Genomic DNA, 15,435 nt, shown 5'->3' on the forward strand with positions numbered 1-15,435 from the left:
ACCGCCTGCACTCCTAAGTACTGTAACTTCTTCCAAAGCTGCATTTCTCGCCATCTGTGTCCCTTCTAATTGAGAGAGGCTGACCCACCATACTGTCTAACAAAAGACAAGGGCACCGTAAAATAGGCCTTGCTAAGCTTTGCTTCTTGTGTTTGCTTCCCACTCTGCTCTCCTGTCCTGTTATTTCTGTTGGTGGATAGTAAGTTAGAAGACTTTCACACCCCTCTGATAATGTTAGCATGGCTAACAATGGGCAACGAGAGAATAAGATCGAACCCTGAAGGCACAACATCCTATCTGACTGGCATTCTGAACCACTTCTGTCCACTATCCGGATGTAGATAGTAAACGCTCCACCTCGACTCCCTGGTCCTTTTCATAAGGGGTACTTCTGATGTTTAGACCTCCCATTGTGCATTTAAAGGTCACATTTGTACTTCCTATCTAAATTTACTTCCATTCAATTTCATCATCCATAAATCAGCCCACGCTTGCGCACCATCCAAGCCTCACTGTAACGACTCGGCTGATTCTTCATTATCTGCCCTTCCACCTCATTTGTTATCACCTGCGAACTTAAGCAGCTTATCGATTATATTTTTGTCAGATCATTTATATATATTAATAAGAGCAGCGGCCCAAGCAGTGATCTTGAAGGACACCACTTTAAACATTACGGTTAAAACAACAATTTTAAAAAGAGGTCAGTAATGATATAAACCAGAAGTGTTTATAGGCCTTTCTGCTTAAAACAGATTCATTTTATTAGTATAGGAGGTGACTATCATTTGCATTCCACTCCTGCCCGTTAACCCCATATTTGATTAACAGTTATAACAAATGGGGTGGAGTGGTGGCTCTGAGGCTAAGGATCTGCGCTGGTATCCAGAAGGTCTCCATTTTGAATCCCCATTACTGCCAAAAGAGATCCTACTCTGCTAGGCCCTTGAGCAAGAACCTTAACCTGCAATTGCTCCAGGGGCGCTCGCTGTACAATGGCTGACCCCAAGGGGTATGCGAAAACTAACAAATTCCTTATACAAGAAGTTATATAAGGTGAAATAAAGAACAAAAAAAATGAATGAATTAATGGATGGTTGGGAAAGCAAAATGATGCAAAAGTGGCTTCACCATCCACTGCACAGACTCTATTGTCAATAATTACAAATCCGAGGCCTGTGTTTTCCTAACGTCTTCTTGACAACTCTAAAAGGCACAAGGACTTTCATAAAGATGCTTGAAAGGGCCGCCAGTCATGGGCTCATTTTCCTTATCAGTTCAGTTGTCACCACAGAAAGTCTCAATCTTAGGCAGCATCTCCATCGACTGCTTACAAAACAACTGTGGAAGAAAATTATGAATACAGACACCCCCTCCACTGGAATGCCCCAATTCAAGCAATAAAACACATGCAGGAGAAGGCATCAATCGTTATTCTTTATCTAAATCTCCAAAGAGGCAAAAAGCATCATATCAGTGTTTTAGCAAAGAAAAAAGTGTCCTCTGCGCTCTATTTATACAATCCACTGATTAGGTCATTATTCTTCAAATGGAATTCATTACAAATTCAGAAAAATTTTAACATAATTGGTAACACCTAGTTGCTAATGGGACATGGCAGATGTTGATACCTTAGATGACCACAATTTGATTGATAGTCCTGTTTGTTTAGGATGTACGTGACTTTTTGAATGTATATTTTTCATTCTTATTTTTATTTTAGGAGATGTGTGAACTTCGTCACATACATCTTGTTTTACGAAAAAAGGTAAAAAACAATGACCAGATTCGTTTTATGATCCAGCTTGGTACAAAATACAGGAAACTTAGTACTATAGAAGAATGGTTATGCCATAAATGCAGTAGAACCTCGGGTCACAAACGTCTCTGAACACGTACAAATCGGGTTACGACCAAAAAGTTTGCCAAACTTTTGCATCTGTTCATGACCACACACTCGGGTGACAAACAAGCCAGTGTCCCTTCCGGTTCATACACACCGATGATTTCCACACGTGTTCAGTCTCTCCCTGTGCATTCGCTGTGAACTTTTTGTGCTCTATTTCGTTTCCCTTCCGGTTTGTACGCGCCGGTGATTTACGCACGTGTTCAGTCTCTCCCTGTACAGTACGTTGTTCTCGGTCAGACGTGCATTGCGCAGAGGGACTTTACCTCAAAACTGTAATCTCCTCTCCACCCAGCTTCCTGCTCACTTCCTTCATGCCTGAGTCTGATTTACTTTCTTGTAGGGAAAGTATTGTAGTTGTTCAAAAATTTGATTTTGACGAATCTCAACGTTTTTGACCTTCCCGAGTATGAAAATACCATTTTTGGAATTATATCTGTGTGTGTGTGTGTGTGTGTGTGTGTGTGTGTGTGTAAACACGATAACTTGAGTACGCTTTCACTTCGGTCAACCAAATTTTGCATACAAGTATTAGGTACAAAACATAGATTTCTATCAACTTTTGAGCTATTTCCGCTAACCGGAAGTGGTACTACTTTATTCATGCAGCTAGAACAGTCCGATTTATTCAACTTTACTTTTATAATTATTGTTCAATATATTACTAATTTGATTAGATTTGTTGTTAATGGTTCTTTAATGTACATAATATAAAAATACAATCATTGTCTTGCGGTTTACTCCTCAAATATCCATCCCCTTATTTGAGAATACGAGAAAGACGAGGGGAGACCTCTCCCGATTTTTCGATTTTCTGTTATGGCATGTAAGATAAGAGTTATCAAACAATGGAGCTACTCTTCCGTTTGTGAGGTTTTCAGCCCCAGTGCTGCCTGATGGAGTCGCTGCCGTACCAGAACATTGTGAAGAGTTCATCACTGTGATGTGTTCAGCTGCGGTCTCGGCCCTTCTTTTCCTTTTCCATTCTGTTTTAGTACATAAAACACGAAACATCAGACAGTCAAGCTTCTTTTCTATCTATGAGGTTCAAAACATGTATGTTCCTTATTCTGTTACTACATTCTATGCACTGAGGACACTCATTGGTTCTCAACCCTCACGCACCTCCAACCAACACGAAAATCAAGCTTGTTTGAGACTAACTGTTCTCAGTCATTGGGTACATCACATTAGAAGAGCACATCGCCAACTGCCTCTGACTGGCTAAGATTACATAAGTGAAGATGAAGACAGAAAATCACTGGAAAAGTCGTCTAATGTGACATAGCCGTTACTAAAAAAAATTTTAATAACAAATTTTCTACACTTAGCGAGTGGTGAGTTTTTTGCTCTATTTAATCTAATTGCTCTAATGTTAGGTTGACTGTGAGACAAGTTACAGCAGATTGAGAAGGTCAGAGAGGCGAGATTACGTTGGTTTGGAGTTGTGCAGTGGTGAGATGCTGGGTATATTGGGACAAGGATGTTAAGGATAGAGCTGCCAGGTAAGAGGAGAAGAGGAAGGCCTAAGAGGAGATTTATGGATGTGGTGAGAGAGAACATGCAGGTGATGGGTTTAACAGATCAAGATGATGAGGACAGAAAGATATGGAAGAAGATGATCTGCTGTGGCAACTCCTACCGGGAACAGCCAAAAGAAGAAGAAGTCTAAACTCAGTAACCCATAATGACAAAGTGAAAAGATGATTGCAGAAAGGATTACAAGTTTATTAAAACATCAGAAACTAAAACTTCTCATTCACAGGAGTACCAGACCCCTCATTCAGTACTTTGTAGATGGCAGAGCACTTGGGTGGTGTGGTGAAGCACCTATAAAACTGGTCAACACAATTTGTGGTGATTGTGATAGGCAGCTTTAAGCTGAACACAAATATATTTTCAGATTGATTGTATCACGTAGGAGTTTGGAGAAACGCATAATACGCTTTAGTGAATTTAGTGTGTTTAATCACTTAATGTTGCTGACACTCTACATTAATTCAAATAAGCTAAACATGTTTGCTACAGCTTTACTGGAAGAAGGGGGAAAAGTCCAAGTGTCAATGTAGAAAGTTTAGCGCCATGTTGCAGTTCATGGTTTTGTATGCCTGAAGCCTGTTGGCATTCAGCTGGGTGTAGTTTGTACCACTGCAGTTGCAAAGAAAAATTCTCAACAACATCCTTGAATGCATTCCATGTGATTTCCTCTGGCCTCACTAGCAGATCTTCAAATTGCTTGGCTTGTCAATGATGAACTGTTTGATTTGTGGATCAAGTAAAATGCCTCCCTTGATCTTGACATCTGTTATTCATGGAAGCATTGAATCTCAAATTGCAAAATCCTTCACTTTCCTCGTTTTGACCGACTTCTTCATCAGTCCATATACGGCCAAAGGTTTCTGGACACCTGACTGTCACACCTATAGACCTGGATGCGGATCAATACTCGACAAGTGTCTTGGCTTGAAAACTGGACGCATTTGTTCCATACCATCCATTCTAAAATGTCAGTGTGGCCAAGATGTATTTATAGAAACTGCTTAATTGTAGAACACAAGTTCAGGTGGTAAAGGCATATATATAGCGTGTTTATAAAATTCAACATGAGAAATACCTTTAAGTTGCATTTGGATCAATTTTCTAAGTAGTCCTATTTTTTTTCTCTTCTACAAGCAGATTTTAGTTGTCTCTGATCGGACCTTGGATGTAATGGACAGACGGCTACAGACATTTTCCCAAATCAAGTTCTTCTGGGAAGTCAATAACGGCTCTGCGGGAGGCTTTAAATGTTACATAAGCATCCGTCTAGCATTTCACAAGCAGACGACACCTACAGCGACTTGAAGCTCGACTTCCTAAAGCCCCCGCTAGCCGCAGGAGCCGAGCTCACAACATCTGAACTGCCTGGCACGCCAGCAAGCCTGTCTATCAGTGGGCCCATTAGAACAACTTCGGCTAGCAAGAATTCCCAAATAAAAACCCTGAAGCAATGTCCACATTAAGTAAAGATCAAAGCCAGAGATGAACGTTAACGGTACTACAATGGGGGGGGGAAGCCAAAATGCTGTATTTGCCTCTGGTAAACCTTACAGCAGAACACAAATATTTGCACAGCTGTGCCATGCTGACTGGCGTGATAACGAGGAGTGGCACGTTACTGGACAAACAGCTTGGCACTGTGGCAGTGTGAATCAACACAGCAAAAAGCACAGAATAAAAAGCAGCTTTTTGTGACTCACTTTCTCTACAGCTTATCAACTGGCACACTGTGGGTGGAAGTGTGTGTGTGTTGGCACCCTGCAGAGAATTAAGCTGAAATGAAAACAAACGTATGGGCTACATGGAATTTTCAGTTTGTTTAAAACTGATGTGGTTGGTTTGTGCTCTTAAACTACTGGTGAAAACTTTTAGAACACCTCAGGTTTTCCCGTTTTTCCTCAAATTGAATCAGTTAAAATGCAAAGAATGACCTAAAATGGTGAAAATGTAGGCAGTATACTGCCAGAGGTTTAAATATAAAGTTTAGGTGAGCAAAAACTGAAGAGAGGGACATTTCTTCAGGGAACAACTAACAGGTCACAACCTACAGATGTTCTGCAGCAATTCAAGTAAATGAAGCCTTGTAAGTTGAAGCAAACAATTTGTACAGGTGTCCCAACTTCTTTTGATTACTTAAAAACCCTCTGGCCACGTGAAAGATAGGTATGCTCCAACGTCAGACATTGGCACTGTAGCTGATCGTGTTCAGCTCTGATGGGAAAGCGTCCCCCACGTGGGGAGAAGAGCACATGGCTGTATTATCTCTGGCAATCAGCAGCTACCCTCGAAAACACACGTAGCTCTGATCTCTCTCAAAAACAATCACTAGATGATAATGTCTGCTGAACAAACAAGTATTGCTAGCTAAGCAGAGGCGAAGGTACTCTAAAACACGTGGTGAGAGGTAGAGCGACTCAAACTGAGGCTGGCGCGTAAGTTGAGGAGAGCCCCGGCCCCGTTGGATTTACATGAATAAATTGGTGCCGCAACCGAACTATGACACTTGGCGCAATGGCAGATGTCGCAAAATCAACTGGAATGTTCAAGCAAATTATAGAAAAAATCCGTTTACGTAGTTCTCTCATGAAAAGCGAACATGTACATAAGTATTCACAGCCTTTGCTCAATACTTTGTTGATGCACCTTTGGCAGCAATTACAGCCTCAAGTCTTTTTGAATATGATCCAGTGAGCACCGGAAGTGGAAAGAACATCATTTCACCATAAACCGGCCACAACCAGCTGCGCCTCACAAGATTTCAGGCAGAGGAGTCAAAAGAATAATCAGAGAGCCGAAGACCACACGCCGAGAACTTCAGAAAGACCTCCAATTAGCAGGTCCAGTAGTTTCAAAGAAAACAAGAAGTAATGCACTCAACCACCATGGCCTCTATCAATGCTCACTGTGCAAGACTGAAGAAAAAGCACATTGAAGCTCGGTTAAAGTTTGCTGCTCAACATCTGGATAAGCCAATGAAACACTGGGAGAATAGAGTCTGTTCAGATGAGGCCAAAATTGAACTCTTTGGATGATACTGCACACACCATGTTTAGAGGAGGTGGGAACATCATGGTGTGGGACTGTTTTTCAGCAAATGGTACTGGCAGACTTCATATAACTGAAGGAAGGATGAATGGAGAAATGTAGCGGAACATTCCTGATAAGAATCTGCAGCCATCTACCAGGATGCTGAAGATGAAATGAGAGAGGAACATTTCACAAAGACAACAATCCCAAACACCCAGCCAAGGAAACTCTCAGTTGGTTTCAGAGAAAGAAAATAAAGAAGCTGCTACAATGGCCTAGTCACTCAATCGAAAATCGATCGAAAGAACTGAAGATCAGAGTTTATAGAAGTGGCCCTCGGAACCTTCCAGATTTGAAAAACAGTTTGTGTAGAAGAATGGGCCCAAATCACACCTGAGCAATGCATGCAACTCATTACTCCACGCAGGAGGCGTCTTGAAGCTGTCATTACCAACTAATGCTTTTCTACTAAGTATTAAATAAATTTCAGTAAGCGTGTTCAATAGTTATTTTCCCCACTGTAAATAGTGTGTGCGGAAGAAAAATGAGACCTAGGGTGCATAAAGTGATTTGGTATGCTTTCCACATTAAAATTCAGCATCTAACTTAGAAGTAGTATAAAAGGGTTAATAAATGTCAGAAACATGTTCAAGCAGATCAGGAAATCAAAAAAGGTCAAGTGAACAATGAAAGACAAACAACGCACTAGGAGAAGGTTGATGTCATACACAGGATGTTCTAGTAGGATTAAGAAAATCAGCAGATATCAACAAAGACAGGACAGTTGTCACATAAGCAGAAATTTCAGCAGTTAAGGGCTGAACTTGAGAGGATGGACAGGATTAGAACGCTGTTCCTCCTTTGGTGCAATTTCTAAGTTTCGCAGCCATCTTCACCACAGGGAGACAACTCTTATACTAAACTGCAGGGGCAGCCCGCTTGCCAGACAGAACTAGTCACAAGACACTCTCATTCATGACCAATAGCTACTCCGGCCTTCACCGTTTCCAACAAAATATAAAAGTGCAGAAACTTTTTCAGTGTCCCTCGTATGTGGTTGGGTTTTATCAGGGAACAGGGCAATCCATGACAAATCAAAAGCAAGTAATACGGTTGACTGGTGACCCAAATTAGCCAAGTGTCAGCACCTGTGTGTGTTGTGTGTGTGCATAGTTGGCACTGCATGTGATTTCTTTTTGCCTTAACGGTGCCCTGATAGGCTTAGGATCCCTGCAATCCTGTCGTGTACAAAATAGGCTCAGAAAAGGCGTTAGGGATAATAACTTCCAATCTTTAACTATTATTCATGACACACTGTAATATATCATTAGTGTGCTTTACTTAATACAGATAATCTTCTTGGCGTTCTACAATCTCCACAGTGCACTGAGCCCTATTAATAACATGCGTACTGGGAAAAAAATGAACAGAATTCATCATAACGGCAGCACATCTGACAGGCCCCTCATTTGCACTTCTGTCTCCAGTTCTACTTATTCCAGTAATTATGCTTTGTTATAAACGTAATTTAGACATAGAAGTCACTCTAAACACTGCTTCTTGCTTTGTGCCCCGATGCTTCTGGGACAGACTTGGGCTTCCCACAAATGTTACGTTATCAATTCTTAACACATTTACAGCCATTTAGGTGAAAACTAAAAACTCAAATTACTGAAGTTGACTAACCTGGACTGGATTGCAAGATAAATGGTCCGACGAAAAGATACCAGGTTCACCTCCGTCTTGTCATGGATGGTAACTTTCTCTTCTCCTTAAAAAAAAAAAAAAAAAAACAAGCAGGGAGAAAGAAAAGATTAATTTAATGTGTGGACTTAACATCCATGCATTACAGACATCCCCAGCAAAATACAAACATGCGCTTTGCAAAAATATCAATTTGTTAAGGTGTGAATTTTGAGTTTAAATACTTGGGATCAACAATTCAGAGTAACGGGGATTGTGGAAGAGAAGTGAAGAAGAGAGTGCAGGCAGGGTGGAGTGGGTGGAGAAGAGTGTCAGGAGTGACTTGTGACAGACGAGTATCAGCAAGAGTGAAAGGGAAGGTCTACAGGATGGTAGTGAGACCAGCTATGTTATATGGGCTGGAGACGGTGGCACAGGAGACAGAGCTGGAGGTGGCAGAGTTAAAGATGTTAAGATTTGCACTGGGTGTGACGAGGATGGACAGGATTAGAAATGAGGACATTAGAGGGTCAGCTTAGGTGGGATGGTTAGGAGACAAAGTCAGAGAGGTGAGATTGCATTGGTTTGAACATGTGCAGAGGAGAGATGAGGGGTATATTGGGAGAAGGATGCTAAGGATAGAGCTACCAGGGAAGAGGAAGGCCTAAGAGGAGGTTTGTGGATGTGCTGAGAGAAGACATGCAGGTGGTGGGTGTGACAGAGCAAGATATATATAGATATATACCACAAACGTTACCTGGTAGGTAACCACCCACACAATTCAGGTCGGGACTCAGACGAATGCAATGAATGTAATTACTCCAGGCCTACTTCAATACTATATAGCCTCATATACTGATTGGGAAATTAAACAGTATGAATGTAAACCCATTTATCACACTATGGATTCAGAACTTTCTTTTAAATTGTTCACAGACAGTTAAAGTTCAGGACACTTTTTCAATAGTCATTCATTCAAACACAGGAAGTCCACAGGGGTGTGTGTCTTATCACCATTACTGTTTACTGTGTACACAAGTGACCTGAGACAGAACAATGACCACTGCTCCATTATTAAGTATGCGGATGACACCATGATCATAGGATGCATATCTGGGGAGGATGAAAGCCACCATCTAAATCAAGTGGACTGTATGGTAAACTGGTGCAATAAAAACTCTCTCACTCTGAAGGTAAAAAAGACCAAAGAAATGATATTTGATTTTAAGAGACAGAAATCTGTATGTTCACCTATTGTAGTTCTGGGAGAGGAGGTAGAAATAGTGAATGAATATAAATACTTAGGCACTTACCTAGATAACAATTTTAACTGGAATACAAATACAAAACAATTATTTTCTAAATGCAACCAGCGCTTATTTCTCCTCCATAAACTCAAACTATTTAAAGTAGACAAGGACCTCATGTTGTCCTTCTATCGCAGTCTGATCCAGTCTGTGATCACTTTCAGTTTCATTGCCTGGTTTAATAGCCTGACAAACCAAAACTCAAAAAAGCTCCAGCAGATTGCAAAGTATGCAGCTAAAGTTATTGGGGCTGATGTCGATAATGTGACTAGTGTGTGTGTGTCAGAGGGCAATGCTAAAGAAACTGGAAATCATCTCAACTGATGACAGACATCCATTACATGGAGAACTAAACTTCAGTAAATCAGGAAGGAGAGTCGCTTTGAAAACCCACACAAATCGCTCCAGAAACTCCTTTCTTCCTAGTGCCATACGACTTTTCAATAAGAAATATCGGAGATAACAACAACAACAACATTTATTTATATAGCACATTTTCATACAAAAAGTAGCTCAAAGTGCTTTACATAACGAAGAAAAGAAGAATAAAAGACAAATAAGAAATTAAAATAAGACAACATTAGTTAACATAGAAAGGAGTAAGGTCCGATGGCCAGGGTGGACAGAAAAAACAAAAAAAAACTCCAGAAGGCTGGAGAAAAAAATAAAATCTGTAGGGGTTCCAGGCCACGAGACCGCCCAGTCCCCTTTGGGCATTCTACCTAACATAAATGAAATAGTCCTTTTTGTAGTTAGGGTTCTCACGGAGTCACTTGATGCTGATGGTTATACAGACTTCTGGCTTTTAATCCATCCATCATTGTTGGAACATCATGGTGCTTTGGGTAGATGGTGGTGGCACAATAATGTTTAAGGTTTTGATATATATCCTGTTACCTTTTTTTTTTTTTTTTTTTTTGGTATAAATATGTTTTATCTAACTGCCTTACCTTAACCTTTCTTATTTCTATGTGTCTGTTTTATTTCATTCTGTCTGTTACCTGTTATTAGATGCAACTAAGAAGGCAAATTTCATGTTTTCCTATGTAAACATGACTAAATAAAGAAACCTAAACCTAAACCTACAGGCTGTCAAATAAACGAACCACACGCCGTGGCGCAGTGTAAAGGGGCTTCGTCTCTGACTCCGACATCCGAGGTTCGATCCCCGAAAGGGGAGCAGTACAGTATGTACGCCTGATGAGCCCAAATGAGGGCAAAACATGTGTTGCGTACTCTTTGCATTATTTGACAGAAAACTATGCAACATATATAGTATGTATATACACACACACACATATATAAAAGTATTCCAAGCAGTATTCAAGTGACTGTTATTTAAAAACACGTCACAATATGTGTTTATAGTGCAGGTTCACAAGCCCCATACAACACTGTCATAAGAACTTCATGGTTTGCAGAAGCCTTGTGAATAATGGGGTGGGAAGTAAAAAAAAAAAAAAAAAATATTAATAATAATATACCAGAGTGTGGTGCCAGTATGTGTGGCTCATAAGGGTTTATGCTCCTTTTCGTGGCTACTTTTATTGCTCATTGTCTTAACAAGGATCACAAAAAATACAGGTCAGTTAGTAAATCTGCGACTGGGTAATAATAGAAAACAAAGTAAGAGAGAGGCATGCAGATGGAAGATGGGCTTATTTTACTATTTTTGAGGTGCCAAATGTGCAGCGGCAGGGTTATCGCTAAAATCACGGTATTCAGAATAAAAACTCTGTCAGCACCCATGGAATCACCTGGAAAAGCAGCTCCTGTGTGGCTTATAGGATCGTCAGATAATCAAGTCAGGGTCTGCACAGCCTATGCAGTTCCTTAGGCCTTAACAGATATCGCAATATTTCAGTACAGGTGGCCTGAATACTTCTAATTATACCTATGTGTCAAACCAATAGCCATGTAAGACGGAAACTAACTGTAGGACACGGTGTGTTGGATTTTTAAAATCGGGATTTTAAAGCACTGTTATGAAAGGAAAATCAGAATGATGACAGTGATTTTCCATTTGTTTTCATAAGAAGGTCTTAGCATTAAAAAACCGTCAGGGATCTCAGATTTAAGGCCGTGGGATATACTATATAGTTCTCATTATACTTCATGTACTGTATGCACTTCATGTAAATCTGGAGGATCCCACCAGGTGGCAGTGCAAGAAATCATCACAGTGAGAATCTCATCAACACAGGGTTTCACTGTGCTGTGAGCTAAGGGAAGAAAGATGTTGAGGATAAAAATTCTTTGCATTCTGATGCTGTTGTAAAGGCGCAAGAAAAAAAAAAGACTAAGAGTGACACAGAAGATGGTATGTGGGGCATTTAAATGTACTGCGTCATTATGATGGGGAATATGTGACGCTTGTATTGCCTAGGCAAGAAATGGAGGAAGAAAAGCACCATGAATATTTTCGCACGTCATTATTTAAGGTTGATGATTTGATTCACTGCATTAATCGTCAAAGCACGCACATTGATCCTGTTGGAGCTGCAATACAGCTTGCCGTCTGTAATAAGTTTAATATGTCACTGTGCTCTGTGCAAATATATCTTATAAATCTTCCTTTTTCTACTCACATGCACAGTTTACACAGAGCCAGATTTAGCACAGAAGTTCACCATATAAGAACTGCTAGGCAACCATTATAAGACAAGACAGTTACGGACAAGTGGGAAATGGCCAGTCAGACTGAGGACTACTGTATACTATTTTTGTCTGTCAAAGTCAGCATGAAACTGTATCCTCTTTTGCCTTTCTGGAATGGCATGATTCACCTAAGTGGGGGCCTACACATGAAGAAACATTGCCCAACACTTTTGAAGCCGACGGAAGGATGGAAGAAAGCGTCATCTGATCCTGAAAATCCTTCCACTGTATATTATCATAGTATTTCCCTCAAGGGTAAGTGTTCTCGGGTTGGTCTACTGTTGCACTTTAAGATGAACACACACATACATAGCTATATGCACACACACAGACCCTAACCACAACAGTGCCCTATGAATGACACACACACACTGATTAACTGTTAGCACTTTAAACCAAACAAGTGCTTTAGGAAAAACACACCCTGTCACTCAGCACTTCAAGAGACTTACTTATTAACGGCACGAACAACATACGATGTTTTAATGATATCTCAGACCTAAATGTTACTTTTGGTCTACAAGAATACATTTAAACATACAAAGGCTCAGCACTCTTGACTATCGGCCATTTATCAGCCAAGAATACCTTCTTGACGTCCTGTTCCCCTACTATTGAGTGGAGCTCTCACCCTCAGCCTTAATAAACCTCGCAGCACAAAGCGTATGGCAAATCTTCGGCTGCACTAGGTGCTCAAAGAAATCTAACTAATTATTTCAATCACTCTATAGACATTAAGACAAAGCATTGAAAGTTGGTATTTATTACAAGAATAATAATAATAATACCACCGGAACAAAGAATAATAGAAAATAGGTACTGATAGGAAAGTCTGGATATATATAGTCTTTAGAAAAAGCTTCCGAAAAAGTTACAGATGACAAGGATGAATATCCCAGAGCGGTGTTTGATTTAGCAATCGACGTTCATGAAAATGCTGTTAACTGACGATCAGATGAAAACTGGTCATACGTGTCTTTGTTGTCTTCTCTGACGTCGCTCTTCTGTCATCGCTGTTTCTCTTCTTCTTCTGATGTTGCTTTCAAATGAGGCATATTTATTATAAAGTTTCATGCCGTGGCTTCACAACACATGAATGTTCCATGCACCTGATTGGCTGGCTGTCAATATGATGGATGAATTTTGCTCAAACTCTTTAATCTATCTTTTCCCAGATAATAATGTTTTTTGATATTGCCTCATGTCCTCCTTTCCCAGGCTGTAAACCAAATCGTTGTCCCAGATGTCCATCCATAAAGTCATCAATAGCCTTGAGGTATCGGCTCAATCTTCCTTTCCCTGGCTGTAATACCAATTTAGCACTATGCTGTGAACAACTGTTATGAAAGTGAGGTGTAAGGGAAGAGGATATGCCTTTTTATTATAATGCCTCCTACATCTGAATTCATCTTGTTGGGATTGAGCAAAATATAATAATAAAAATACAGAGAATAACTTGTAGATTTTATACACCATAACACACTGCAACGGCAAAAATGGCAGACTCTACACATCGGGCCCCCCACTCCCGAATTGGGTTCTTGCCATTGGCTTCCTTCATCTGTTATGCAGCAAAAGCCGTCCTTAAACAAAGCTATTTCTCCTATGTGGTTTCTTACCGCCATATCATTAAGGGAGGGGTATCGCCTTTTTATATCATGCCTATAGAGATTCGGGTTATGTAACACGCCACAATTACAAAAGAACTCATTCCTAAGGGGAGCTAACGTCCCCTGCTGGATACACAGTCACACTGCGTTATCATGCTACAGCCGATTCCCCGCTTTTTTTCTAGGACATTCTCTGCTTTGCACGGACGTATCGCCTCGAATTTGCTTCCATTTTGTCTTTCAAAAAACTGCTGATTTCGTGCCAGCTGCTCTGACACACGTTTGTCACTATGGAGATACTGATAGTAAACAATGGTGCCGACATCACGCATCAACTTGACCACACCGCGCCCCTCAAATATTTGCTGGTATTGTGCGTGCGTCGAGTTAATTTCTGACGATGTGCTCAGATGATGAGTCAAAGGAGTGCTGGTAACGCATAGCAGCCATGATGCATGCGCATAAACATTCTGAGTGTCAACTATTAACCGGGCTTAAGAGTGAATGGGACAGAATCAGATGTAAAGTGGTACTTTCAGGCTACTGGGAAAGCATTTTTAAGAATTCCTCCAAGTACACTTGTGGGATCAAAAAAAAAAAAAAGAAACCCATACACTGTGAAGGGGTCTGCGGTAAGTTTTACTAATAAACACAGCGAGCTAACCATTCAAAATTATGAAACGGCTGATTGTAGAAGTGAAGTGAAAAAACTGATGCACAACGTGTTTGGAGTAACTCGACCAAAATTAGTGCGGGCAGAGCAAACAACCACACTTTTATAGTCAAATGTCAGGTTTATAAGAATAAGACCTTATTTAAATAAATCTAAATTACATTCAAATAGCAGCATTCGATCTGGCAGTCCTATAAGAAACTGCAATGAGCAGCATCCAATCAAGAAAGGGCCACGTAATAAACATGAACAATTAAGATTAATAAGAATGCCATGAAGACTGCGCAATTTCAAAACTCTGCCTACCCTTCCCTGACTAGCGAGTGACGTTAAAACCCAGAAGTGCCGGCCATCTTGTTCAGTTCGATTTTGGACTTGCGTCTGGAAAGTCATTTCCCGCACCTTATTGCATGCTTTTTGTTTCCTTTCTAAACTTCCAATTATATGAGGTCACCAACCTTTTCACACAGTTGTGTCTCCATTTACAGGAGTAAAAACACCAAAAATTAAACAAAACTGCAATTTACTTAAAAACACAACCCACCCCTCTCAGAAGAACGGGAGCTGAGAGACAAGAGCGTTAAAACAAGTCAGTGCTTTGTACGGGAGTGAAGTAAGAGGACGCTTAAAAATACTTTCAGCAAAAATCGCTGGACACCTAGAGGGGTGATAAATGACAGGGCCCACTGACAAGAAGGCCAACATGAAGATAAGATACCATGAATAATAGACATCTCAACACGTGTGTGTTTCCCCCATTTAAGACGCAATTCAGGCCAACAGGCTGGCAGCAGTTCGCAGCACCATTAAGTTGTTACTCAATTTAATTCACTTTGTTTTTGCACGCTGCTCTTTACTAAGTACAGGCTTGACAGAAATAATTAAACCATAAATCACTTATACACATGAACACACAAGTTAGGGGGAACAGACAGCACAGCAGTAAACAAATCAGGACGATGTGCGGCCATTAACATCAATACTGAGGTATGGCCAAAATAAATAAGTGATAATTGAGCTATTACGCCAAGG

The 15,435-nt window shown here is 40.5% G+C and overlaps 1 protein-coding gene across 2 annotated transcripts in view; it reads right to left on the reverse strand.

Moving 5' to 3' along the window:
* cwc22 (CWC22 spliceosome associated protein homolog) overlaps positions 1-15,435 on the reverse strand; it is a 279,770-nt gene that overhangs the window by 107,960 nt on the left and 156,375 nt on the right. For both annotated transcript variants that reach the window (XM_051930614.1, XM_028806203.2), the window contains exon 14: positions 8,159-8,243. In XM_051930614.1, the coding sequence (XP_051786574.1) occupies positions 8,159-8,243 (85 nt within the window). The remainder of the gene's footprint in view (positions 1-8,158; positions 8,244-15,435) is intronic.

Source organism: Erpetoichthys calabaricus, chromosome 8, assembly GCF_900747795.2.
Source record: "Erpetoichthys calabaricus chromosome 8, fErpCal1.3, whole genome shotgun sequence".
Taxonomy (NCBI): domain Eukaryota; kingdom Metazoa; phylum Chordata; class Cladistia; order Polypteriformes; family Polypteridae; genus Erpetoichthys; species Erpetoichthys calabaricus.